Here is a 27714-nt window from a genome sequence, read left to right as displayed (position 1 = left end):
AGTTCTGATTTGAAAACGTAGTGATGACATACTGAATGCAGTTCTTGGTAAATTGGTCCCATGGTTAATCTTTTCTATTTATTTTCAAATACGGAGATTTGAGTTCACAGTAAATTAGCACCATAATTTCTGTGTTCTGATTGAAAGATTGCACTTTCAAATAGCTGCTAGGCTTCTAACTAGTGATTTGCATATACAGTTTTACATGAACATTTCTGACTTCCCTTTCATCAGCTCATAGAATATATATTAGCATTGATTGGACCCTCTTTGCAAATCCCCACATTGTGAAGAAGTATCAAAAATTACGGTGCTGTCCCTCTCAATGGAACTTGTAATTATGATTTTTTTTTTTATTTCTGAAACATGAATTTTCCCTTCCATTGAAATGAAACCCATCCTTTCTCTCATCCACATATTCAAAATGCTGAAAATCTGTGTGGGATTACTGAAAACATACACTAGTGCACAAGCATAGTGACCATTATAAAGCAAAGACAATTTCCAGAACTAAGTTAGAAAATGTGTTCTCTGGCAATTAAAATGTGCTACCTAAAAGATGCTTTTGAAAACTGAGTTTGAACTACATGTAGTTCTAAGTAGCTGAACATATTACACAGCTCATTATATACCAGAAATTTCTGCGTAGAAAGATCTTCCAATACCAACTGGGCGATCTTGAGATAATGAATTCATTTTACCCAAATCTTGAAGGCAAATGGAAAGCAGTCTTTTTATGGGGTCAATTTTGATTTTTAAAGCCATCCACATTAACAACATTGATATTTGTTAACTCTCCACTATAGAATGCTTTCCAAGTTTGCAACAGCTGCCTTTAATTGTATCATCTAAAGCTGAAGATAGGGCGTATTGCACAAAAGACCGGCATAACTTAATGCCTTGGTTTTGATCTTGCTACTGAAAATAGGGATGCCGTAAGACCATAATAAAGGACAGATATTTGATGCAATGTGCTGTTGGCAACTTAATTTTGCATATTGCACTACTTGAAGTAAGTAGGACTGGAACAGCTGTGCACTCAATCCTGGTGAAGACAAGAATCTCTCCCTCGGGGCATCGCTTTCTTCTGCCAAGGAGAAAAGTCAAGTGATGGCTTTGGCTATCGGCTTTCTGTTCTCTCACGTAGACTTCCCTTATCATTTGGGCTTTGCCTGAGTATATTTGAAAGGATCAGTATGTGTTTGATGTTTATTATTCCACACTTTATCCCATAACAAGGTTTGGTGTTGCCCATGCTGTCTTTTAGAGACTACTGATTTTATTTATATTTTTGTTAAAGTTCTCAAAGATGGTGGTGCATTGCTGTTGTGTTACTTAGTAATACAGTGTTGTTCGTTTCCTGTGAAAAGTTTGAAAGCAACTTAAAAATACTTTAAACTAAAAGTTGTGTTGCCCTAGAGCATGACTCAGCCATGTAAGAACAACTATGATTTTTACCTCGTGGAAGGCATTTAAGCAGATGTTCTCTGCTGGCAGCAGAATTGCTTATTTTATCAAAGATGAAAATATTCATAGATATCTGCTCTTTTCTATAGCAAACCCCATCTATTTTTCTGTATTTTTAAAGGAGGAGACAGTTAAACATACTCCAGCTGCCTTTTGCGTCCACCTATGCCAAATGTCATTCATCAGTTCTTAGGCTCACCTCTACTTTCCAGTACGTGTCAGCGCATATCACTAAAAATCCTATGAAATTAGTTTCTGCAGCTCTATTTCTGCGACTAGACTTGCCTCCTCCTTTTCTTTTTCCCTTTTACAGCGTATCCAGAGATCAGTATTAAAGATCACTTACAGTGGACTGGCCCTGTTGCTTATATAACTCTTTTACAGTATCGCTGAGATTATTATCAGACTTTCATTTGACTCTTCAGCAAAGACCAGCTGTAATAAGCTACTGTAGAGCTGTCTCTCGGGTGATCATTTGGGACCAGCTTTGTTGTACTTAGAGGAGAGGTCTGAAACCCCTTTTATGCTGCTCCCTGTGCTGAAGCCAAACCGTTGGCTGCAAGAGCTGCCTGCAGAGCACAGGAGCAGTTTACGCTTCCCACCCCGACACCAACTCTCCCGCACAGGCTTAGGGAACTGCGTCTGTGAAACTTGTCTCCGCAGCTGACAGTGCTATGGCGAACATCTGACTTCTTGTAATTTCACCATTGCCCTGCGTCTGACAAGCTCGGCACACGCCGCAGGAGCTGTGACCCACTAACTGGTCACGCTTGACACGTGGGCTGGGAGAGCTGGAGAGAAACAGCACCGCACCAAGCCGTGATACAGAGAAATGGCCCAGCTCGCTGCCTTACAAACGCTGACCTGCTTCGTCGTGTGGGCCTGCCACATACCATGACTCCACGTGCCAGCACGGGATTGTCACCGGCACTGGTACATGAATGTCTAGTGCATAGAAAATACTTGGAATCTGAGAGACTGCCTACCACTGTCCCGACATGACAGAGAAGGCAGAATGGAAAATAACCATCGACCACATGAGCAAGAGGCACCTGAAGATTTTGAAAGCACTCTCAGACTTTTATTATCTCTTTAGTGAAACTTTAAAGGCAGAAAGGATTCACCCTCTTCTCACAGCCCTCAGAGAATGTTAGAAATTATAATCTCAGACTGTTCCAATGTCCGCGGCATACTTGCCAAGAGTATCACAGCAAATCTAAGCAACTTCCTTCCTTCTGTAATAGTTGAAGATAGGAAAAAAAATTGGCTTCATCCAGACTATTTCTGTCATTTAAAGGACTTCAACGTAGCCTGTGAAAGAGAACCTGTGTTTTGGAAAAAGACTGAGGGTTAACCTGCTTTGGGCTGCATTGCGCCCGGTGAAGTCATGCCAATACATGTTTGACAACAGAATAAAGTGCTCTGGAGTGAGACACTTCACTCTTCACAATCTGCCTCCGTACTGGAAGTTTGCTGTAATGTATCAGCACTGGCAAGTGACAGATGCCAGGCTCAAACAGCTGTAAGGGGCTTCCGTAACTTGCGGTGTTCAGTTTTAGTCTCTCACGGGAAATTAAGGAAAATGCAAGGACGTGAACACTTCTGTTGTTTCAAAAACCACGAGGAAAGCCTGAAGCCTTTCAGTAAGCTCTGGCCACTTCACTAATATTAATAGGAAGGATTTGGTACTGTGTGAGGTGTGTTTAAAATTCCAGTTGTAAAACAGCAGTACTGAAAAAGCACATCTGAGTTTATACGTGATTGTCGCTGTTGAGACGGACAGTACACGCATGGAATCGTGCACCAACGCCAAAGGCCAAAAAGGACCCTTTATTGTTTATACAAGCCCATTTTATATCTTTCTTAAGAATGTGTGTCCATACATGTTTGGTTCACTCAAAGGACCAACAGTTCATGATAGGATGATCTCTTCATCTCTTACATCTTCGATAAACTTCTCCTTGCGGACGCAGTACCTTGCTCTTGTTTACTCAGCTCTTCTCGGGACTTTCCAGACTCCTTAAGGGTACACGGTTATCTGCTCAAGGTTAATGTTAAGCTTACATTCCAATCCCTCAGACTAGCCGAGGTTTCCCACACGTGATCACAAACTTTTCTCCATATATACTTTCAGAATGCCAAAGGACAAAGGATACAGTTAGTAGTTCTTATATTTACTGATTCATTCTATAAAAAGTTTACTATGGTGAAATGAATGGGAATTTCCAAAGGCTAACTGCTGAGGCAATCCCACTGGCCAGTCAGGGTGGTACTATTGGTATTTTCAAGGAATTCTACCTCACAGAGGCAGCACTTCAGTTTGTACGTTAATGAATTACTGCAGCTGTTTTGCATTGCTCACGAAACGGTTTATTGTTCATACACTTAACCTTGAGGTACTGTTCTTACAGTAACACAGCTTAATTAAGACAGTTAAAATAGTTGAGCTGTTTCCTAGTTTTTTAACAAGTGACTGATGTTATGTGAATAGTGGGAACTGCTCCTCACAAAAAACATTTCAGTTTCTGAGCTGTTCTTTTTGAGTCAGCCGTATAGCCCAGCCGTGTTGAAGGATGGATTTTCATTCTAAAACAGCCTTTGTTGAAGAAAAAAAAAATCCACCACTTCAAAACATTTGCAATTAAACTGGGCCTTTATCAGAACCCTTCCTGGTCCCCACCAGGAAGTGCTGATTAGTGTTACATGGCACGTTCAGCTGTTTTCGTAGTCACGACTTGATCACTATAGAAATTCAAGTCTTACACATCCCAAAACAGAGTTGTGGGCTTAAAAAAATCCATGCAGCCTATTTGTATGGAAAATACTTGTCCTTAATTTATAGAGTTTATGGTATGACATCAGCAGATAAAAGTAAGTTTTTGAACAATTCATGTGACCAGTCCCTTTAACTTACTACGTGAAACATGAACAGTTTGCACATCTATGCATATAACGTACTGAATCATGGAATGGTTTGGGTTGGAAGGACATTTAAAGGTCACTTAGTCCAACCCCTCTGCAATGAGTAGGGACATCTTCACCTAGATCAGGTTGCTCAGAGCCCTGTCCAACCTGACACTGTACCTCTGTTAGCAAGCATTTTGCAGCAGAACGTTTGTCTTCTAATTGTTTAAAAGTACAGTGTGTCTATCTGCAAAGATTCTGACATATTAGTTTATCTTCTATACATAAAATAAAGATGAAATCTGCATATAAATGTCTCGCGTATCTCAACCAGCCAGGAAAGAGCGATAATGATGTCACATGATACTCTGCACTTTTCATGGAGTTAAGCTAAAATCTTGCACTCCTGAAATTGTTAATCTTATTACTAATATGTATGTGGCAGAAATCTGCAGAAACAGATGAGTACTTTGCTCAAGTTGCAATTACTTTTGTGCATATTAAATGGATTTGATACAAAACTCCTGATTGAGCAGCATTTTCAGAAAACTTGCTTATCTGATTCTCGAGCAGAGGTATATTGCAGATGTCTACGAGGGAACATTTTTCTTGCACTAAATAGCTTATATTCTCCTACATCTTCCTTTTGGGAGCTCCTAGTCCTTTTAGTCACCTTACCCCTTATCCATTACTAAAATATGCTATTAATATTAGGATGTGCTGGTCAGCAAAGCGAGGAGCAGTATCCTCTGCTTCATGAATATCACATATACCTTAATGTTCACAGCGCTGCTGCCCACGTAATTCATTCAGATTAGTTAGCTGATGCGAATTCAAGAGAGATGTCTAAGATGAAAACAAATGTGCTCTTTAAGTTTAACCGTATTGCTTAAAATTTGCTTATCTTGCTCACATTTCTAACTGAGTAGGTATAGTTTAAAGGGCAACTGAAATTTTCTGTAGATGGCAATTACCATTCAATATTAATAGAGGGTGTCAAACTAAAGTCCTAACCAAGGAACTTGCAATCCAGAGGGAATATAAATTCTTCCCTCAAAATATGTCCTGTATTCTTCTGCTATGCATTGATGCATTTATGCTTGTACGATTTAACATTTGCTTGTAACAAAACAGAAGACGATACTTGACTCCATAGGGAATTGTAACTGGAAACATCGCTAAATTATAGTAACACATGCCTAAACAGGTGGGTAATATTAAAGTCTTAGGCGTTACAGCTTTCAGTAACTCAGCTCTTTGAAAAAAACCCTCACACCAGTTTTTATAAGCTCTTGTGTTTTATTTTTAGAGTAGCATTTGTCGCTGTGTATTTTCTTGCAGGTAGATTTTTTTTTTTTTTTTTTTTTTTTGTCCAACAAGACATTCTGCCCCTTACTTTCAGCCAGCCACAAAGGTCGCTGGGCTATGAAACACTTACGTGGGCAGAACTCATCAGAGGGAAAGTTTGGTTCTCTGTGATGGGAAATTACACTTTTGCAACCACCAGCCTGTAGCAGTCTTTTCCTGAATCATGGGGTCATAGCAGTCCCTTAGATTAGGAAAAATTCTGTCTTGGCCTTCTCACTGCTTGAATTTGCATGTTCAAACTAGGCCAGAGCTTAAAATAATTCAATGTACACAGATTTTCAAGAAAACACTTTCACTTTCCCAACTTTATTATTTTATTTACACTTCAAAAAATGCTGGAATCATATTAGAAGAAGATTTATCTGAATGGCAAGCAGAAATCATTACCCAAGCAGATAAGCCTATAAAGCATTAAAATTTATCTTAACACAAAATACAGGGCCTAGTTGTGGCATACTCTGCCTATTTGTCTAACGGACATGTAACAGAGAAATGGTCCAAATGAGCTTAATAAATCTCTTTCTTAAACTCACAAAAGACCACATCCTCACTTCCATAATTCTATTACCATCTGCTCCTTTGGAGGAGATAAAAGAAGAGATAACCTCTCCATTCAGAATATAAAATAGCAATTGTTCAGCTGATGATTGGAATGTTTCCAGTAGAAGGACTTAATTATGGAATAAAATTAGCTCAATCTGACCTTTTTAGAGAATAATGCAGAAATAAGTTTTTCTGGAAATGTCTTCCTGGAATAACTAAAATAAAGAATAATTTACTTCACTTTTTTACAAGAGCAAAAGGTGGTAGCTTATGATAGGTGTGTTCTCACAGAGATGACAATCCAAGGATAATAATCAGATGGCATTTGCAGAGAAGGATAATATATTTTAATAGACTAGCTGATACAGTTTAAAAACAGACAAGCTTTCAGACACACAAGCCCTTTTCAGCAAGAGCAGGTTCACCTCTGTGACTCAAAATTGCTAGCTTGGTATCTAGACAGTGTCACAGCAATGTGTAGAAATGCACAGAAATGTATGGTATCTATATTAATTACATTCTGAAGGCTCCTTTGGGGATAAAGATGAAAAATATTGTTGTAATCTCTGTTTTATCTGAGTGATAAACAGGAATAAGTACTTGCACCCACAGACCTACAGCCTGGGTACGAAGCTGTGTGTTAAAGCATTTTGGTACGGTTGTTTAGTAGATGAGTTTATCTGTGCTGAGGCACTCCTCGCTAGAAAAAAAAACCACAAACTGGAAAGAAAAACCTCATCTGTTTTATCAGTCCCATCTCTGATTTCATGACATTTTGAATGCTTCTAAGCCGTGCTGATACTACTGCATGCAAGAAAAAAGGCATGAACAGGTGGCGATATTAACAGGCTTCTTATGGTTCTGAAAAATGAGATAGAAATGTTTCATGTCATGAAAGTCAACATCAATAATCATCCATCTTGTGCAGATATGGAAGTCAGCCAATGTAGTTCTTGCTGAGGAGGCGTGAGATATTTCTTTTGCATCGGAGCTGTTGCTCTGGACGCAAGTCATAATTTGTCTAATATAGATGAATGAGGAGAATATTACTAATATTGCAGAAATATTTTTTATTCTTATCAGAAAGCCCCCCCCCTTTTTTTTTTTTTTTAAATAAACTGAAAGCTCCCCCTTCTGGCACATTTCCTGAACTGAATGCAAGCTTCTTGATGTCTAGTTTCAGCAACAGAAGGCTTTTCCTCTTTTGCTCTCTTTTTAAGATCCTTTTCGCAAAGATTCTTTAAAAGTAGTATATTTATAGTTTCCCAGGAGTTTCCCATTTCCCCATCAAGCTTCAGGGCTGGATATGAGCTCATTTAATAGCAGGGGATTGCCCTGAAGCTCTACCTATAACTTTCCTTTGTTGCTTTTCCAGGCAAAGACTTACTTGCTTCCCACATTTCTGCATATTATACAGAGTACGGAAAACAACTTTTTCAGAAAGTGTGTTAGCATTTGTTCTCCCTCAGGGCGATCACGGTACCTTGGCTATAACCTACCATCTATTTTCCTAATAAGTGCCTTGGAGTCACTTTGGGCATCGACGTGATCTCTTTGAACCAAGGTTGCAGCTCTGCTGAGAGCGGATCCTGTCCAGGCTGAGGAAATCTGCAAGCCAGGGAAAGGGGAAAAACAGAGGAGGGACTTGTTTAGGGCACAATTTTGGTAACCGTGGTAGCTGCTCTCATCTCATCTCATTGCTGCCTGTGTTTCAAGGACAGCCGGTGTCAATCATTCCCCTAATCCCGTAAATCAGTGCAGTCACTTATGTGCTTGGTATGATGAACTGATTTGTCACTGAATTTCCACAGTCTTATACTTTTACAAAGAAAGGGGAAGACTTTCCCAGCATGTGCAGCCACAGGATCTTGCAGTTCCCACAAATTCGAACATTTAAATTTTGTTACAGTCACTGGTACCATCCCTCAACTCCAAGCAGACTGACAAAGGCAGTGAGACTGGTTAGGAAGTTTTCATTAGATCTGCTATCACAGATTCAGCGACATCATCTCTCTGTGTCCTTAAAAACTGTTTATGGGGGCAAAACTTGTTAGTGGAGCGTGAAGACAGCAGTGAAGGCTTCTGTGCAGGAAGGATTATACTGGGGGAGTCCTTTCACATAGGCATGCACACCATCCCCTCTGGCAACACAGAAGAAAACAAAAGAGAGTGAAGCGAGGTGAAATATTCATCCCAACTCAGTACTGAGCTGTAATAGTAAAATGAGACTGAATTAATTATATTCATGATTTCCTTTCTGGTCTTTCCATGAATATCAAGGTCGTGTTTTCTTCTGTGGTAGGGATGCTACTTTGCTTTTTTATACAGTTAAGTAGTAAATGTGGCAGGTTTTAGTGTAGAATAGTGGTTATTTTAAAGTCTAGTATCAGTGTAACAATTTACTACAGCTACAGTGAATGAAGCATGCCCATTAGACTTGGTACATTAGGTCTGGAAATGGGAGAATTGCTGGCCTGGCACCTTATGCCTCTTGCCTGTTCCCTCTCCATGGTAACAAAAATCAGGATTGACCTACACAAACAAAGCCGCTCGCCCTAAACGGAGCATAGCTCAACTATGGAGGCAGTGAGGCCAATTAGCTTTCAGCGCAGTTTACAGTAAAGATGGTCTGTTAGTATAAATGTCTACATGCACAGCAGAAAGCCAAATGTAAGCTTGCCATGTGAAACCAAGTCAGAATAATAATAAAGTACAAATAACACGTTAACTGTAAACATGGATATAGATACATGCATGCACCTATCTTGCTAAATTCTTACTTTGTATATGTATATGCACATATGTATTCCTTCTTAGAAATGCATCAAAAGCTGCTTTTATTGTCATGCTGAAACAGCAGGACTCCTTTGAGAACCGTTTGTCTGAAAAACTACTGTAAACTTCTTTTGAGTAGGCTGTCTGCACTCAAGAGAGTTAAATTGGTAGAACTTTGACGAGAACAGAAGCCCCACTAATATCTCATTAATGTGGAAATAATTGTTGTAATGGTTGCATTTCTCTGCAAAGCATGTGTTGAGAAACAGTTACACTGTCGATTTAGTGAGTATTAAATCAGTTTGATATGCAAATGGAGGTGCTGGGCTACTTCATAACACTGCTATTATTTCAACATTGGCTTATTAAGCTGAGAAAATTGGAAACGTCAACAAATGGGATCCAAAAGCAAAGCAGTTTCTTTTATCAACAGAGACTTTCTTTGAAGTTCATACTGTCCACCTTTTAGAGTCCATGGGCTCTAACGACAGGAGTAACAGCCATGCTAAGTACGAGGGTACTGCTGGGAGTAGTGTAAAACAGTCCTTTCTGCACCTGACATGTTCCACCATTTTTCTTCCAGTATGATTAAAAGAGCAATTCTTGTGCTTTCCAGATTACCCTTGAGCTCTTATCTTTCTGATGTTAAGGGCTCAAGGAAACAGTTTAAATTGTCTTTATCCATTTAATGTAGATCCAATTAACTCAGCTTAACGACTATGGGCCAGAGCTCAGGGAGTTGAGAGCTCCTCACACCGTTCAACCCGGCCTGTCTGAGACATAAGCTACATTTCTGGGGGGAGAAAAGAGGGAAAGATTGCCAGGACATAACCAAACAGAGTCTACAGTGAAATGGAACTGTCACCTCTCAGGCATGCGCAAAGCTCAGGACTGCATCTAAGTACAGAAGTGCAATACAGTTGACCAAATCAGTCACAAAATGACTGCAGCATTATCTGTTGGCTAAACCTGTACTCTGAAACTTAGTGCTGTCAACATGAAGTTTTTGGGAGTAATGCACTGTGACCTGTTAAGACTTTGACGATTTTTTTTGCCTGGGATGTATCTTCATCTTCCCTACATTAATATATTGTGTCCGAAAGAATGAATACCAAATAATTTTTTTAAGGAAGAGTGCAAAATTGCAAACTGTTCTCCAGTGATTATGGACAATTATGTAGTTGCGCAATATTTAATGGCATCAACATTTGAAATCTTAATTAGAAGATTGCAACTGGATTACTCAGAGAGTACTTGCTAACCCTTTCTTTTTTTGTTTACATTCACAGGATTTTTGAGCACTGGGGACCAAGCTGCAAAAGGAAACTATGGCCTCCTTGATCTAATTCAAGCTTTGCGATGGACTAGTGAAAATATTGGGTTCTTTGGTGGTGACCCATTAAGAATAACTGTTTTTGGATCTGGTGCAGGCGGTTCATGCGTCAATCTGTTGACTTTATCCCATTATTCTGAAGGTAACCGTTGGAGCAATTCAACCAAAGGTATTATGCAGGTTGCAAATTTTGACAATTTTGGTGTCTGCATGCCACTGCCATTAGTACTATGTGATGCTCTGTATACTCTCTTTGCTCCTATGAACTGTTGAGTGCAGTTCAATATTAAGCAAACTTTCTAAAGGCTGTACAAGCTGCCTTCTCCCTCAAGCTCTTCTGTGCATGTTTAAATTTTGGGTCACTTTCTTCTTTTTCCTGTGCAGTTTTGTAGAAACACTTCATAGCAGACTTCTGAACAGCATTTTCTCGGTGCATCATTTTTGTCTCTTTGCTTTCCTACCTAAGGGTGTCCTTTTTGGAAAACCAGTCAGTCATGCTCTCAGTAGATGAGGTCATCTATATTCAGACAGTCATGAAAGGCATGTTTAGTTTCTCAAGAGAAGGAGAATTTAAAGAAAACTAAAATGACACAGTTTGTCTTTTCAGGCTAACAGCTGAACTGCTTAAAAACTATTATTTTGTGTGAAAGAAACAAGTACCTAGTTCAGAAATATTTTGTCTGAAACTGCATGAACTTCACTTGCTGTCATCTAATAAAAGAATGGTTGAATGTTTTGCATGCATGATCCAAAATTGTCAAAGCATCCAAGTTGCAAATGGATTTTCTTCTATATGTTTTTTCCTATCCCATAACTAACACCTTTTCTCTCTAGTTGAGGCAGACAGCAGGAAATTATAAACATGCTGTTTGAGGCAACCAATTTATTTTCCTGTGATTTTTGCACCCGAGTTCCACGCGGTTTCTCTCATTTGCATGGCTATTGCTTATTGATCACATTACTTTTGTCTCACTGTTGTCACACATTTTTATCTGTATTGTTTAGATTTACCAGGGACATCACACTGTGCCCTGTCCCTTCAGTTCTCCACTGATTTATACTGCTGTAGCCTCACAGGGGAACTAATTGGCCAGTGATGAAAAAATAATTCCACTGACATTCAAAGACCTGCATTTACCCACAGTCATGATGCAGAGCCCACCGACATCAGTGGAAGCGACAGATGCTTTAGATCAGGCCTTTACTCTATTTTAACTGAGAAAAAAATCTAGCTTTTACAGGAAAAGTCTAGCGGAAAATAGGCTGTGGTTTAAATTTTCATTTCCACAATTTGATCTTTAATGTTATATGTAATTTCTTTTTCCATAAAAACCTGCAGTTATTATGGACATATTTAGAAACTGGCCTATAAGAACAAGCTGTCAGCATTAGCTCATTATGCTGTAATCTGAGGGTCACACTGCACCATCTCTTCTTTCATCAGAACTCACAAAAGTAACTTTTGTCATAGAGGTTTTATCTTAAAGTTGAATGAAGAGACCTGATTTCTCCTCCTCTAACTCTTACTTGATCTTATTCTTGATCTTCTTGATGTAACATGACATTCATGTGAAAAGCCGCATTTACAATATCTGGACAGTCCTGTGTTGTCTCTTATCAGCAAATTTTACCCTGTCATATTCTAACACATGGCTGGAATTCCGCCAGGAGCAGAATTTGTTTGGGGAAACTGATGTAGCAGTTTGCCAACACAGCAGATCAGAATAGTCAGGAGGCGACTGGAGAGGGCTTACAGAATGTATACTTAAAATCCAATTGTAGAAGTAAATTTTTGAGGATTTCTTTTACGAGAGAACAAACACATGCTTTATTGAAATTTGGATTAAACAGAACAATGTGCCACACCCCCATATATGTTATGTTCCACTGGGGATGATTAGACCTGCCTTTAAAAAAGTATTAAAGTAGGAGTTGATCATCTTCAAATAAGTTATTTCAAGTTTTCAAACATTTTCAAATATCTTAGCATTTTCCAAAAAGCTTTTGTTTCACATTATTAACAAGTCTCTTTCATAAACTGTAAGTTCAGATTCTCTCTTTGCTTCCTTCATTTCCCTTTGAAAGGATCCCTTGGTAGTTGAGAGGAAGCGTTCAGCCTATTTCAAGATGGTGTTGTTCATAGCTGCCCATCTGCAGGTGGGCAGAACAGCACCCATCTTTAGAAAGTGCTCTGAAAACACAGATGAATACATGCAAATTATTATTATTTACTTTGGTGAGACTGTGAATAGGAGTCACAGCGATATGGTCCATTGAACATTCACATCTTCTTTCCATCAGTCTGAGCCCATAAGCTGTAGCAATCACACACATTATCAGATAGAAACGTACTTCTCCATCCTGGGTGGTACCATTTCTGCCAGGAACTGTGTGAGAGAATGAAAATAATTTTCACACCATTGTTCATTTTTCACCAAATGGTTTGAGAGGAGGGCTGTTTCCATAAGCATTCCTTCAGCAGAAGGAGGGATGTTTAGTTTCATTTCCCATGATCACTTTATGGCCAGAGGACTTGACCACTTTTACTTAATCCAACATTTAATGTTTATGTAGCACTTAGCAAGCCATAGTGTTTATATCAGCATTTTCTTTATACGTACCTTACGCTTTCTGTCCTTATTCAGAGATATTTAATCAAGTAATAAAAATAGATTTACACAATATGCAAAAAAGAAGCATTATGAAATATCATGAAATACATCTTTGTGAAAATTCAGTGTTGTCATTTAGTTACATTTATTATAATGCCTGGATCCTCTGTGGTAATTCCACTGACTTTGAGCTGGTTTATACTGGCTCAATATCTGACCTTGTAAACATGCAAATATATTTTTTACCATCTTTATAGCTGGTTTATATATTTATTCTTTCTTATTTTTTACCCAAACCTTGCAAGGAACTAATATCTTGAATATGACTTCTCATAAATTTAAGGAGATGCTTGAGTTTATGTATTTCAGTCCCTACACCGATGTGATTTTAAGACTTTTGGATTTGGACCTAATGCAGTCTACAATGATTTTAAAACTCCTCAGAAGCTTGTAAAATGTCTCCTCCAGCAACTGTTTCCAACTAACATCTGAGTGTACAGGGTCTGGTGCTACAACAGAGGCTGTAAAGGGGATGTGTTTTATCAATAGAAATATGTTACTTATCAAAGCCAAAGCCATCTTTTGCATTTTTTGAATAAAAATTCTGAGATAAACTGAGCACCTTAACTCCAGTTCCTTTAGTGAGAGTATCCAGCTATTCATCAAGCATTGGAACAAAGATACATACTTAGCAAAACTGAGCGAGGCCAGATGTCACTTCCAGTCCCTAAGCAACTCTACCAAACTCAGTGGAATTTCTCCAGCTGCCTATCAGCATAAGTAAAACCAAATTTTGACCCGTATATCTTAAATCAGCATAACTTGCATATGCTATAGACCATTTTGTATTACCCACAGTGAGCTATAGGAGGTAGGGTCCACTATAAAATATTATCCAATAATTAGTGCAAAAGATGAGCTACTGAAATAAGTGCATTATCTTCCTGAAAATGCAAAAAAAACAGAAAGGTCACAGTTACCTACATATAGCCTGAGTTTCTGACGTTAGTGATGAGCATTATTTTGCACAAGGTTCAGACTCAAAATCTCTTTCAGAACCCAAACTACCCTCCCCACAGGGAGCAAGAAAACCCAGAGCCGCAACACAAAGGGAGTACAAGCAGTGTCGGGACAAGGGTGGAGTTTTGATGGCTTTAAAGTCAATAGCAAAAAAATTGGATTGATTCATTGACTACAAGGGGTGAGGCTTTCATCCGTGATATGCTGAAATACACTTAGAGAAGGGAGAAGAAATTGTCAGTTTAAATGTATTTTGTTATTTCTGTGAGTAGAATTCCTGGTTCAGAGTGCTAGTTAAATCATCTTAAATTCAAATTAATTGCATTAATTGTCTGTGGGGTTTGCTACAAGTTTATATGCAGCACCAGATCATACTATCTCTCTCCCCTATGTGAATACCTGAACATAGTTTAAATCTCTGAATTACAAAGTTAAATAGTGTAAAATATATAATTTCCCTTTTTCTCTAAGTGTGATCGCTATAAACCTTCATTAAAAAGCTCCTTACAAGAAAGGATCGTGACTCTTAGACAATTATAAATGTAATAGCTGCCTAGTGCCTTCTCATCTACTACTCCAGAATTTCAACTTTTGCTACGATACACAATTAAAAAACCACTGCACCTCTCAAACCAAGTTTAATCCCAAACAAAACATAAAAAAACAGTCTATTAGGTTTATTTAACACACAGTTGTATGCATGCGTGTTGCTGATGGCTTGAAAGATATCGAGAAATTCAACCCATTTCAGAGACATGTTGGCTTTTCCACCAACCTATAAATTGCTTTAACCTCAGGCATTTGTTTCAAGCTGATAGTGTTATCCTGTAGAAAATAATGCTACTTCTTTTTCTTCATGAGTTTCTTTTAAAAATCCCGTTCCTCGGCTGGGCTATGTTGAGGTCGAATCATTTGCTTCAATTTCTGCACATACTGCATTTATGTTGTGCACATGACCTGTAGGTACAGTGAGAGTCAGATCTCCCCATGTTGTGTATTTAAGTGCTGTTAAGATTCAAGTATCTCTTCTGTTCAAGTTTTCTATTGTTTCAAAGAACTCTTTTGAATCTTTCAAGTATGTTGCTCTTTCAAGGTCGCATCAGTAGTTTTTAAATATTTCTCCCCACAGGACTTTTTCAAAGAGCAATAGCTCAAAGCGGAACAGCTCTCTCCAGCTGGGCAGTTAGTTTTCAGCCTGCAAAATATGCCAGGATGTTGGCTACAAAAGTTGGTTGCAACATGTCAGACACAGTAGAGTTGGTAGAATGTCTACAGAAGAAGCCTTACAGAGAACTTGTCGACCAGGACATTCAACCAGCAAGATACCATATAGCCTTTGGACCAGTAATTGATGGCGATGTCATACCAGATGATCCTCAGATATTGATGGAACAAGGAGAATTCCTCAATTATGACATCATGTTGGGAGTTAACCAAGGGGAAGGGTTAAAATTTGTCGAAAATATTGTGGATAGTGAAGATGGCATATCGGCTAGTGATTTTGACTTTGCTGTTTCTAATTTTGTCGATAACTTATATGGATACCCCGAAGGCAAAGATATATTGAGGGAAACTATTAAATTCATGTACACAGACTGGGCAGATCGACACAATCCTGAGACTAGAAGGAAAACACTGCTGGCTTTGTTTACTGATCACCAGTGGGTTGCACCAGCAGTGGCTACAGCGGACCTTCACTCCAATTTTGGATCGCCTACGTATTTTTATGCCTTCTACCATCATTGCCAGACAGATCAGGTACCTGCGTGGGCAGACGCAGCCCATGGAGATGAGGTTCCTTACGTACTAGGAATCCCCATGATTGGTCCTACTGAATTATTTCCTTGTAATTTCTCCAAAAATGATGTCATGCTAAGTGCGGTGGTGATGACATACTGGACAAACTTTGCAAAAACTGGGTGAGTACCAGATAATGAATACTCTTGTGTCCAAGCTCAGGGTATAATGATGCCTTGGTTATCTCCCCTGGGAATGCCTCTGCACTTGTAAGATGAATTGGGTTGGATATTTATGTTTATCGTACTGTCCCTCAGCTCACTTAGACATTCTAGCAAAATGAAGGAAAAAATATCTTTGTGAACATTCTGCATGAAGAAATTAAAAAATAAAAAGAACTTTCTACACCAAAATAATTAAGGGATCTCCAGAAAAGTGCAAAACTAAGCATTTAGTGTATAGTTAAAAGTGGCTATATTAGTAATTGATTTTACCCCAGCACTGGTAAGATTTTCATCCCATGAGACAGAAAATGATGTAAATATTGCAACAAATATGGCAGAGCTTATTTTAATAGTGTATTTTGTTTTAAATTGACACTTCTGACCATACAATATGTGACTTTAAACTTGAAAAGTTTTTACGTTTTCATCAGTTCTTCTTTCACTGTTAGTTCAAAGCACTTTTCTACCTTTGGCCGTTGGGTTGGAGGTCACTATGTGTTATTCTGAGCTATGCCCTGCCATGGTCTTTCACCTCTGGAAGGCCAGGAATATAGTGCATGTGAACTGAAATGCTGAGCTTTATGAGCTGTGTGTTACTAAAACCGGAAAAGCAAAGCCTGATGTCCTCTCACACTGGTCTCTCATAGACATTTGTCTGCATTGCCACATTGCTGCACTCTGTCCTCAGCAGCAAAAGATTTCAGTGTGAGAGACACTCGCATTTTGGGGAACTAGAGAAGTCGCTGAAGTCTATGTAAAAGCAGGGTTCATTTGCATAATGCTGTTTCTAATCAAGATTATTAAGGCCACTAATTTTAGGAAATAGCATTCTGCTCTGTCCAAAGGCAGACTTAAACATTAAGTATAAAATCTTAATTATGTTAATTTTGTAATTCCTTTTGAAATGCTTTGTAACATTGGAAATTATTTTTTTAGTGACCCAAATCAACCAGTACCGCAAGACACAAAATTCATCCATACAAAACCAAATCGTTTTGAAGAAGTAGCATGGACCAGATATTCTCAGAAAGACCAACTGTATCTTCACATTGGATTAAAACCACGCGTTAAAGAACATTATAGGGCCAATAAAGTGAACCTTTGGTTGGAACTGGTACCTCATCTGCACAATCTTAACGACATTTCACAGTATACCTCGACCACAACTAAAGTGCCATCAACTGATAATACTTTCAGACCAACAAGGAAAAATTCTGTTTCTGTTACTTCAGCCTTTCCTACAGCCAAACAAGATGATCCCAAACAGCAGCCAAGCCCGTTTTCAGTGGATCAAAGGGACTATTCAACAGAATTGAGCGTTACTATTGCAGTCGGTGCATCTTTGCTATTCCTGAACATTTTGGCCTTTGCAGCATTGTACTACAAAAAGGACAAGCGGAGACATGACGTTCACAGGAGATGTAGCCCACAACGTACTACTACCAATGATCTTACCCATGCACAAGAAGAGGAGATAATGTCCCTCCAAATGAAGCACACTGACTTGGATCATGAATGTGAGTCCATCCATCCACATGAGGTGGTTCTTCGGACCGCCTGTCCCCCAGACTACACACTAGCTATGAGAAGGTCTCCTGATGATATTCCCTTAATGACACCCAACACCATCACAATGATCCCCAACACTATACCGGGGATTCAACCCCTACACACATTCAATACATTTACTGGAGGACAGAACAATACTCTGCCCCATCCTCATCCCCACCCCCATTCACATTCAACAACCAGGGTATAGCCAGACAAGACGAAACAAACTTTATTTTTTGATGGATTACAGTAGGTGATATTACTGAAGACTACTTGGCTTTCAACCTACAAGACTCTTACTATTTAAATATGGAGGAATATTATGTGAATATACATATCAAGAACTTTTCGGGTTTTGAAAAAAATGAATTGTACATATATCAAATGAACTTAAGAAACAAACAAACAAAAGAAAAGAAAAAAAAACAAAAAACCCAACTGTTTGCAATTGCTTGATGCAGTTGTCCTGAACGATACTTTTTCATTCACATTCAAGTATTAATTTTTTGAAGATTTAAGTTACATAATGGAATTAGGCATGTGCAACACAAACAGGAAAGAACTATGACTGAAAATTTTAAAAAACCTATAAATATGCACAAGGGACACACTAATGGAATGTCAGATAATTTTCACCAATTTTTATTTGGACCTGTTTTCTTCTGTAGACCATATTTACATATCTGAATAAGTACACAAAACACCAATGCTGTTAAGGCCTTAGAAAGGGGCTTATGCTGAAATCTGCCAGTCAAAGAAGTTTTACAGCCTGGCAGGTACAACATTATCACATAAGTGCTGTCAGTATAAAAGTTGTGGGAATAAAGGAAACTGGATATTTTTAGCACGATGTGCATGATAATTTATATGCTTGGTGGCTGTGCTGCTGATTAAGCCGTAATTAAAATTCTTCTCATCCCATTGGAGTTTTTAATAGAGCTTTCTCCATCAATTGGCACAACCTAAAGAAGTTTTCTAAAGGGGCAAAAGTAATTACAGTAAAATATTTCACGGTAGCTTCAGAAATAGAAGGGATTGCAACAGTTCTGAAAGGCATTTGTGGCATCCTAGGTACACAGTGGTGATCCCTTGCCGATACAAATCCCAGACAAAAATTCTGTATTGTTAATGTTCTTTTTCCTTTCCACCTAAATAATCTCTAACCTAACTATAACTTTAATGGAATCTCCTTTAATGAAGGATTTGTAATTTGCTGTGATTTAGTTACAATATATTTAGGTGAAATTGGCAAGGCAAGTGTGTCCAAAAATTTAATTGCAATGATATTTTGCAATATTAAAATGCCCCAGTATTACTGTTCTGATTACATCTTTCAGTTTATTGTTTAAACTCATGTTGCATGTTACAAAATTTACTTAGAATACTTTAATATGAAGTTAATTCCCTTTTGCAATACATTAGCTTTGCCATTCAAATGAATTCTGTAGACCAGATGGCAACAGTGTAGAAAAAGAGGGTATGTAGAAACGGGGAGGGAGCCAACAACTGGAAATTTTAAAATATGAATACTACATATGTTTGTATGATTTGAAATGATTGTTCTAAAATAACAAGAAATTTTTCATTCCCCTGTTGCTTTCCAGTAATTCTATACCACAGTCCTTTCAAAATGTTTGTATATGTAATCAGATGTACATTTATATAAAAGAAATAATTGAGATGGACTTAAGAGCACATCCCTGATAAATACTTTCTCTCTTACCTGTACTATATTTCTATTAGACTAAAGTTATGTGATTTTTTTTTACATTTTTTCAAATTACTAGCAATTTTGATAGTTTGTAAGATAATGCGAAGAACTTTCTCTGACAAACTAACTGCAGTAACAGAAACATTTCTTTTCAGTTACTCTTTTTCAAGAATGAAAGCTTATTACACACAAAAATTGTATACTACTTGATGGAAAATTACTTTGTACTTCTTGGCCATATTACTGGTCACTGAGTGAAATAAAGATAATCTGGATAACGAATATTATTCCAATGATAAGAGACCTGATCTTTGCTCATTAAAGAGCTAAAATGTTTATTGCTGTTTTGTCATTTTTTAATGAAGTAATGGTAACTGTCTCAAATAAAGAGTAATATCTTAAGACCAGTCTGGTTTTTGAAGACATGAACATGCCTTCTACAGTTAATACAACTGTGTATTTATGGGCTAGTCACACCTCCAACCGTGTCTCAAAAATACTGATATTGTGGTTGTATGATGTCATAGTTAGTATTACACACAAATCTCCCCTTAGTTTTCAGGAATAAGATAAAAATACAACTATCGATAACAAAACAAAACAAAACAAGCAAACAAAAAGCAAAGCCAAGGAACAGGCCTGGTTGAGAGAAATCTGCAGTATTCTGTGACAGGGGAAAGAAAAAAAAAACCCAAACCACAACCAATCAATCACCTGGGTTTTATTTGGGTGATTGAACTTTTACAAACAATTGCTAGAAAGTTCAAAGCCTGTTTGCTAACATCAAGCATAAATGTTAAAACTGAAGCTGAAAGCAAAACAAACTACTGCAATTTCAGTCATTTTATTTACCTATTAAAAGAAAAAAAAAATTCCATGTATTTAATTAGCGCTTGTTACAGTCCCCAGTTTTAAATTAAGCTCGTTTGGTAGAAGCATAAAAGAGAGTCTTCAAAATCCAGGGCGGTCTGTGTGCAATTTCTGCCTGATGTGGTTGTGCTTTTAGACTGTGACCTGCCAATGTAAACCAATAAAAAGAATTGTCTGCCATCTGATAATTATTGTTTAATAGGAAGATTGTATTTTGCTATGTTGATGAAACAAAACAAAAAAATACAAAAATATTGATGGCCATAAAACAAGATATTCATGAAATATTATTTTATGTGCTTTTCTTAACTTTATCAAAACCAAAATAACTTTCTACTCTAGTTTATTTGTGGCCATATATCTATATATCTCTATATATACAGTATCTGGTAATTGTTTACTTTTATTAGTTACAAAATAAATGATTTAGGTAAACCAAGCATGACACTACACTTTATTTCTGTCAGCCAACAGTATTTAAAACACAAATTTTATCACTCCTGTTTGAAAAGGAAAAAAAAATGTCCATTCCTGTGATGCAGATACTGTGAATGATGTTTTAGTGGCTACTTTCTAATGACATTACAGCAGCTGGCTTTCCAAAAGAAGGTGGTGTCCCACATTTTAACACAACATTTAGAAAGACCAAGAGATGTTTTAAAGCTGAAGCAAAATAAAAATATAGGAAATGGTTTTGGAATATCTTCATTATGCTTCATGGAGTATTAGTTTGTTCTTTTTAAAATATTTATCTGTTTGGTTTGTTTTCCACAGTAGCCTACAAGAAAGCAAAATTGAGTGTGATATTTAATTTTTTGTATCATCCTTGGACCAGATTTCCAATAAAGTTAGGATATCAGTCAGTCTTGGGAAGTTCAGTTAAAACATAAAAAGCCTGCATTTATTGCTTTCACACTTTTGTAAATATGTTTGCAGACCTTTTTAAGAAAATGTATTCTACCATTTTGAGAAAAAAATAACAATGGAATCATTGTCTCGTTTATCTATTAAAATTACAGGCAATATAATGTGCTGTGCTGACATTTCTAGGAGAAATAAAGCAGATAAAACCGCACCTTGCTCAATGGTATGTCAGTTGGTTGTACCTGGTGTTCCCCACCCACTGAAGACTGGCAAGGCACGGGTGAACTGCCTGAATGTCATGTTCCATAGGGAAATGCAGTCGTTGTTGACGTTGTCTCTACCAAATATGGATTCCTATGTCACAAGACATTAATTATTGCATATTTGGGTTATTGAAACACCTTGGAAAATGGATGAATAGAGCTCTAACAAATAAACATGTTACAGCCTTAAAGACACCACTGCACAGAAAATGCTGAATTCCTGTTGACGACTTCACTAAGAGATGAAACGGCTGAATTCATAGGAAGCTGTCAAACATCATGGCACTCCTTTGATGTTTGTTGTTGGTTTTTTCCTGTAGTGTTAGTTTAAAATACTGGCCTTTTCCCCCCCTTTTTCCTAGTAATAAACTGTTGCACATGTTCGCTTTTTAATGTAAGTGAACATTAGATAATTTGATAATTATTGTGAAAATGTGCTCCCAAATAAATTGGATTAATGGGAAATTCCCTGCAGAGGTTTTGCTATTTTTCATTCAAAGCTCTTGTCAAGATATCTGTTGCAGCAGTTTTGCTTTTGTTTCAGTCTGCCAGCTAAGGGACTTCCTGCAAATAACATAAAAAATCTCTTTTTCTACTTGAAATAACACTATAAGATTAAGATGTCCTTCTGAGGCCTCCAAATAAATATGAACAATTTGAAAAGTGGCGAACGGGCTTTTACTCCAAACATTCTAATTTGATTTAATTCTGGCACAGCAATACATTTGTACGCAGACTAGAAATCCGCGGTGTTTGGTAAGGTGTTCAAGAGAACTGCACGGCAGAAGCAATGAGCTAACCCCCAAAGTCCCTTTTTGGTTCCGTTAATGCCATTGTATAATTGATTTAATATTTACAGATTCGGTAAAAATTTAACTCTGTGAACTGGGAAACGGTTAGAAGGCAATGAACTTTATCTGGTGGAAAATGTTTAGAAAATAGGTGTTGAGAATCACCTAGGAAGTGTAGATTTTTATGTGCAACCTGGCTTCATTCCTTTTTGTTGATATAATTCTCAGTAAATCATACACATGGGAAGCATCATTTCTGTAATAAGCTGTAGTTTTTAAAAGGCATTTAAGTATTGTATGTAAATTGTGGATTAAAGCCTATTCTGAGTTTAGTTTCCTTTGCTATTGGGATGAATGGAAAACCTCATGGAAATGCAACAAATTTGTACAAGCAATTTTCATACAGTATCTTGAAATGGTTTTTTTTCCGTTTGAAGACAAAAGTAATATCACAGATGTAAAAGCCATGTAAATAAGTATCTGTTTGTTACAGAAAATGCCTTCTTGTATATATATATGCATCTTTCTCCCATGTGCGTGCCCACGTGCTCTACTCCACCCAGTTGAGGAGATCTCAAGAAATGTGAATAAACAGGGGATTTTGCCTTTTTGCACCATGCAGAGTCAATTCAAAGGTAAATGCAAGCGCTCAGCATGGAGGCAACACCGATCCCTCATTCTGCATTCTCCACTGTTATTGACCAGATGCTTAGCTGATGACAATTTTTTTTTAGCACCAGCTGAATTAGTATTTATCATAGGACCATTGAAATCAATGAAGCCCTGACAATTTACACCCGTTATCGATCTGCTTCCGGACCTTTAATGTTCATCATGGCTCATCTCACCGGCCAATTCCACACATCTTCTCACGCACATGAACACCTACTCATGGAAATTATTACAAGTATAACTACCTGATTTATAAGCACTATGAGGCACTAAAATGTGCTGTAAAATATGCTTATAGTTATTTGTATGTAAGTCCAAAAGTGAGAGAAGAAAAAAAAAAAGATTTCTACATTTAAAAAAGAAAATCCCTGGAAATTACACTGATGTGAAGAGAAGGTTTCCACCACAGTTTGCAGCTTTATCGTGTTATAGTAAGTTTTATCTGAAGGGGGCCTACAAGGGTACTGGGAGAGGACTTTTTACAAGGGCCTGTAGTGATAGGACAAGGGGTAATGGGTATAAATTGAAATCAGGGAGGTTTAGATTAGATGTCAGGAAGAAATTCTTCACAGAGAGGGTGGCGTGAGGCACTGGAACAGGTTGCCCAGAGATGTTGTGGATGCCCTATCCCTGGATGTCTTCAAGGCCAGGCTGGATGTGGCTTTGAGCAACCTGGTCTAGTGCAAGGTGTCCCTGCCCATGGCAGGGGGGGTGGAACTAGATGATCTTTAAGGTCCCTTCCAACCCAAACCATTCTGCGATTCTATGATTCTATGATTCTATGATTATGTTAGTCTTTTTCAAAAGGAATATTCAGGTCTGTCTGATGCTCAGATCTATACGTTGACCTATATGTCAAAGACACAGTGACACTCTACAGAGCAACTTACAGCTATAAGCCGGCTCTGCTGTGCTCCGTTCTGGAAGGGAAGAGACGCAACTGAGACACATGATTCCTGTAAATTCAGAACAGAAATAGCTGCATTTTCTCTTTCATGTGACTTTTCCCCTCTCACTGTCAGCAATGCCAGGCACACAGCCTTTATGAGCTTAGCTTTAAAATGATGCCATTTAAAAAAAATAATGTGGAGTTAAGTCTATAGGGTTGGGCAGTTGGTATTCAGGTTTTCTGCTTTACAGCTGTAAGACCCAGTACCGACTTTTAAAAGGAAGTTGATAATACTGGGAACCAGAGTGGATAATACTAGAGCTCGATTAACAAGAGGTTTGTGAAAGACCCTGTAAACCGGTAACACTTTAACTGCATTATTTAAAAAAATAAAAAGGACGAATTTTGCATGTAGTGATTTTTCTCAGTTTCTATGGAAGTTAATGAGAATTTCACTGTTAACTTTACTGAAAGAAGGATGGGGTCAGAAATCTGTGTGAGCTCCTGTGAGGTCCGTATAAAAGTTAAACAGCTATGACCAGGGCCTCTAAGAGTTTTTGGATGTTTCCAGACCTCCCTGAATTATTTACCCATCCGTACTTCTGCAAAGAGGAGCATGTATGTTCAGGTATTCATGCTCAGTGGCTGAATACAGGTAGGTTCTTCCCCAAAAGACACGTCACTGTGATACTGCAAAATCATCTAATCTACCTTATTTTTCAGCAGGTCTTGTGAGCTTGGTCTCGGCACTGGGTCAGTGTGGCCACATGGCTCTGGGCTGGAGCGTGACTGTATCTCATGGGAGTGCAGGATAGAAAAACAAAACTTGTGACTGCAAGGCCATCGTGGACCAGACTCAGTACAATATACCTGATATAAATTTTCTCTGGAATAATAGGAGGAGTTGAGGCAGGACCTTCTGGCAGGAGGCAGTTTGGGAGAGTGAGATGTACAGTGTACCTATTTCATCCATTAATTTGTAGAAACAACTTGGGCACTTATTTAACTAAGACTTTATGAAAGTTTCTAAAAATAACATATGGTTGGTCTGTCATCAAATACTTTTTCAGAAGAAGCCATGCAATATTTTACTGTTTGATGATAGAGATACGCTTGTAGAGTATTGTTTTTGTATTTTTCACAAGCGTACTCCCATGTAATGCTGAAATTTGGCTAATCAGATGAATAAATTATACTTTCATTTGCATTAATGTAAATCTAGAGCAATTTCATGAAATCAGAAACATGGCCCTTCACAAAGAAGGGTAAGTAACATAGAAAACCGTTTGCTCTTGGCTAGCCAGTAGAGATTCCCATGTCAAACCCTGTGATGATATTTCTGTAACATTCGTCAATTTGCCATAAATATATTTTTCTCTCCCCAGTCAGTAAATGGAGTAACTGTACCACGGTCTTCATAGAAGATGAAGGTAACAGGAACCATTGGTTATGTCTAATGAATCATGACTTTGGGGTCCAAGGTCAAAAAATGTAATAGAAGAGGAAAAATAGCAAGCCAAGTCTGGAGTTTGGGGGATTTTTGACTTCATTTTTTTTTAATAGGGACATTTGGGTATTTTGATTTTCTGAAGGCTCACCAGAACCCAGGAAAGGGTACAGTCTTAATTGCCACAGCCAGGAGCTTTGTTGGGAATTTTCCTCTTCCCTTGTCCACAAGAAAGGGCAGGGTTAAGTTCATGAAAGGAGACTTCCGCAGAAAAACCCTTACAGCTGTAGCTCTGAGATACACCAAAGAAGTGTGAAAACACTTGCAAGTTCTTCTGTGTTTGACAGAAGGAACATGTATTATAAAATGTAGTAAAATATTGGTAATGTTTGTATATTTGGGGTTCTATTTTTTTTTTTTTAAAGGAAGTAGTCCTTTTTCAACAATACAGTTTATCTTAAACCTAACAGGGTACTTGGTTACTAGAATTTGGACTGTGTTGTAATGCTGTGTGAACGTCTCTTTGTCCCCTACTTTTCCTGGTTCCATTCTAATTTCAATTCAGGGATTTTATTTCAAAACTAGAAACTGCTTTCACAGAGAATTGCTTCAGAATGGAGTACTGTGGGGTGCAGTTGTTCTCTCTAGTTCATTCATCATTTACTCAAAAAATGTATTATCCCAATCCAGTTATGATTTTTTTTTTTCTTACTTCCTTTAAGTTTTGGGTTGTGGTTTTTTTAAGCTGTTTCTGTGATAAGTGAAATTTTATTTTTCATCATGCCCTCTCACATCATTAGTACTGTCTCACACAAATGCAAATATTTGAAATAATTTAAATGTCTCTTTTTTCACTGATTTTTACCAGTTGTTTTCTTCCGTCTGATTAGAATTTTGCTGTATCTTGCTTTTCTTCTAGTTGCATATCCAGGGCTATTTACAGATGACCTCTTTATCGGTGAAAGTACTGTTTGGGTACAGAACAGCTCTGGAGACTAAACTCTTTATTAATTTATGAACTCACAGCCACGAGGAATTGCTATTCAGGATAAGAATGGAAATCTATCTACCCTAGTATCTCTAGCATTCAGCACAGCCAAGACCAGTTGTTTGTGGGTAGGTACAAGAGTGCCTTCAATCACTAATCACAGGCATGTGCCAGGAAGATCAGAGCCATCACCAAATTATTCTCATACACATGCCAGATGGTGATTTTTCTCTTTGAAACATATTGGAGGTAGTTTCACAGGCAAAAGCCAACCCCAAGCTAAGGAGCACGTGCCTCCAGAAGTAAGCAGTGACTTGTAACTCTGCTGGTTGCGAGATTAAATGCGTAAAGGAGCTACGAATGGTTTCTAGCTCACGGCTACACTTCAGACATGTGTTGGTGTATTTTTCCTGACTCTGCGAACACTAAAAGCTTTGTCTGGAAGTGAGCTTTGTCGTGGTGCTTGTACGCATGCTGGAGCTGTTTCATGGGCCTGAGCTCCTGCTGAGGTAAACAGCAAAACTCCTATTGACTGCACCTGAGAAAGTTGGGTACCTTCTGTAACAGAAGGGAATGAATTACAGATGTGGAGCATCAAACCTGCTTTCCTACTGCTTTGTAACTTGAAACAGCCCTTGCCTCCCTTCTTAAAGACCAGAAGGAGGGCTTCACAGTTTGGATCTGACTGAGAGGTCTTTTAGTTGTGGGGTTCTAGTTGGATGTAGGAGGTCAGCAGGTTGAAGTTCTTCCTCCATAAATTTAGTTACCAATATTAGGTGCTTAGTATAAGGGAGTTGACTAGATGTTATCTGAAGGTAGTATAAGGGGGAAGTTTAGTACTGGATAAATCATAGCCTACTGGTGTCCGTGTTTTCCTATTAACTAAGAAGTCAAAAGTATGTGAAAGAAAATGCTGTTCTTTCTGTCCTTCTGGTACTCTTAACTAACCATGAAAGCCTGAAAAATTTTTATGAGATAAAGCATTTGGTTTTATATATTTATGCTGTTGATAATTATGGTTTTTAGTTGCATAGATCAGAATGATAGCTTTTCACACCCATTGATTATTTTATTTGCTATAGTGCCTATGGCTAAGGGAATAAGACCTGTTCTGATAAGAATTAATTAGCAAAGGTCTGATGCAGCATGATGTAATGAACAATCTCCATTTTAAAAACTTTGGAGTGTAGGAATTTCCCCATGGTAAGTATAGCTAAGATTGGAGTAGGTTCCATATGGCTTCTGAATCCATTTCAGAATGGATTCTGCCTGGGAGGGCAACATGGGCTGGAGATGTTCTTCATGTTTCTTTCATGTTTCTAAATAGCTCCAAGATTATTATAGGTATGGCACAGTTATGTGGTTTACAAGAATTGCTTGTTCTGCAACATTATTTTATTCCATGTGATATTAATGAGGGGTAAGCTTTGTTAGGAGTGAGTTAGCAAAGTGGAAATGAAGAACAGAAATGCCACAGGGGAGGGAAAACAGGGAAGAAGAGCTGGAGGAAAAAGATCAGCCCAGAGGAGTCATTTTTTGGGATCAAACCACCACCAAGTATTCCGGCACACCAGCAGAAATGGATGCGGCTTGTAGCACTTGGTGAGGCTGCTGTGCTTTGCCAACTTGACCTTCTTCTATCAGGTAGGCTGATACTTCTCAGAAGTTAGTTTGGGTTTAGATGC

General features: G+C 38.0%; 1 protein-coding gene across 1 annotated transcript; it reads left to right on the top strand.

The window, feature by feature from the left end:
* The first annotated feature begins 9531 nt into the window (after positions 1 to 9531).
* NLGN1 (neuroligin 1) lies at positions 9532 to 19527 on the top strand. Its single transcript, XM_010147044.1, has 4 exons — positions 9532 to 9574; positions 10347 to 10559; positions 15152 to 15941; positions 16920 to 19527. The coding sequence occupies exons 1-4, from the start codon at positions 9532 to 9534 to the stop codon at positions 17740 to 17742; spliced, it is 1869 nt and encodes a 622-aa protein (XP_010145346.1). The 3' UTR covers positions 17743 to 19527.
* The last annotated feature ends 8187 nt before the right edge of the window (positions 19528 to 27714 follow it).

The sequence above is a fragment of the Eurypyga helias genome, unplaced genomic scaffold (genome assembly GCF_000690775.1).
Source record: "Eurypyga helias isolate BGI_N326 unplaced genomic scaffold, ASM69077v1 scaffold602, whole genome shotgun sequence".
Classification (NCBI taxonomy): Eukaryota; Metazoa; Chordata; class Aves; order Eurypygiformes; family Eurypygidae; genus Eurypyga; species Eurypyga helias.
Note: the sequence above shows the minus strand (reverse complement) of the source record. Positions and strands in the feature narration are given on the sequence as shown.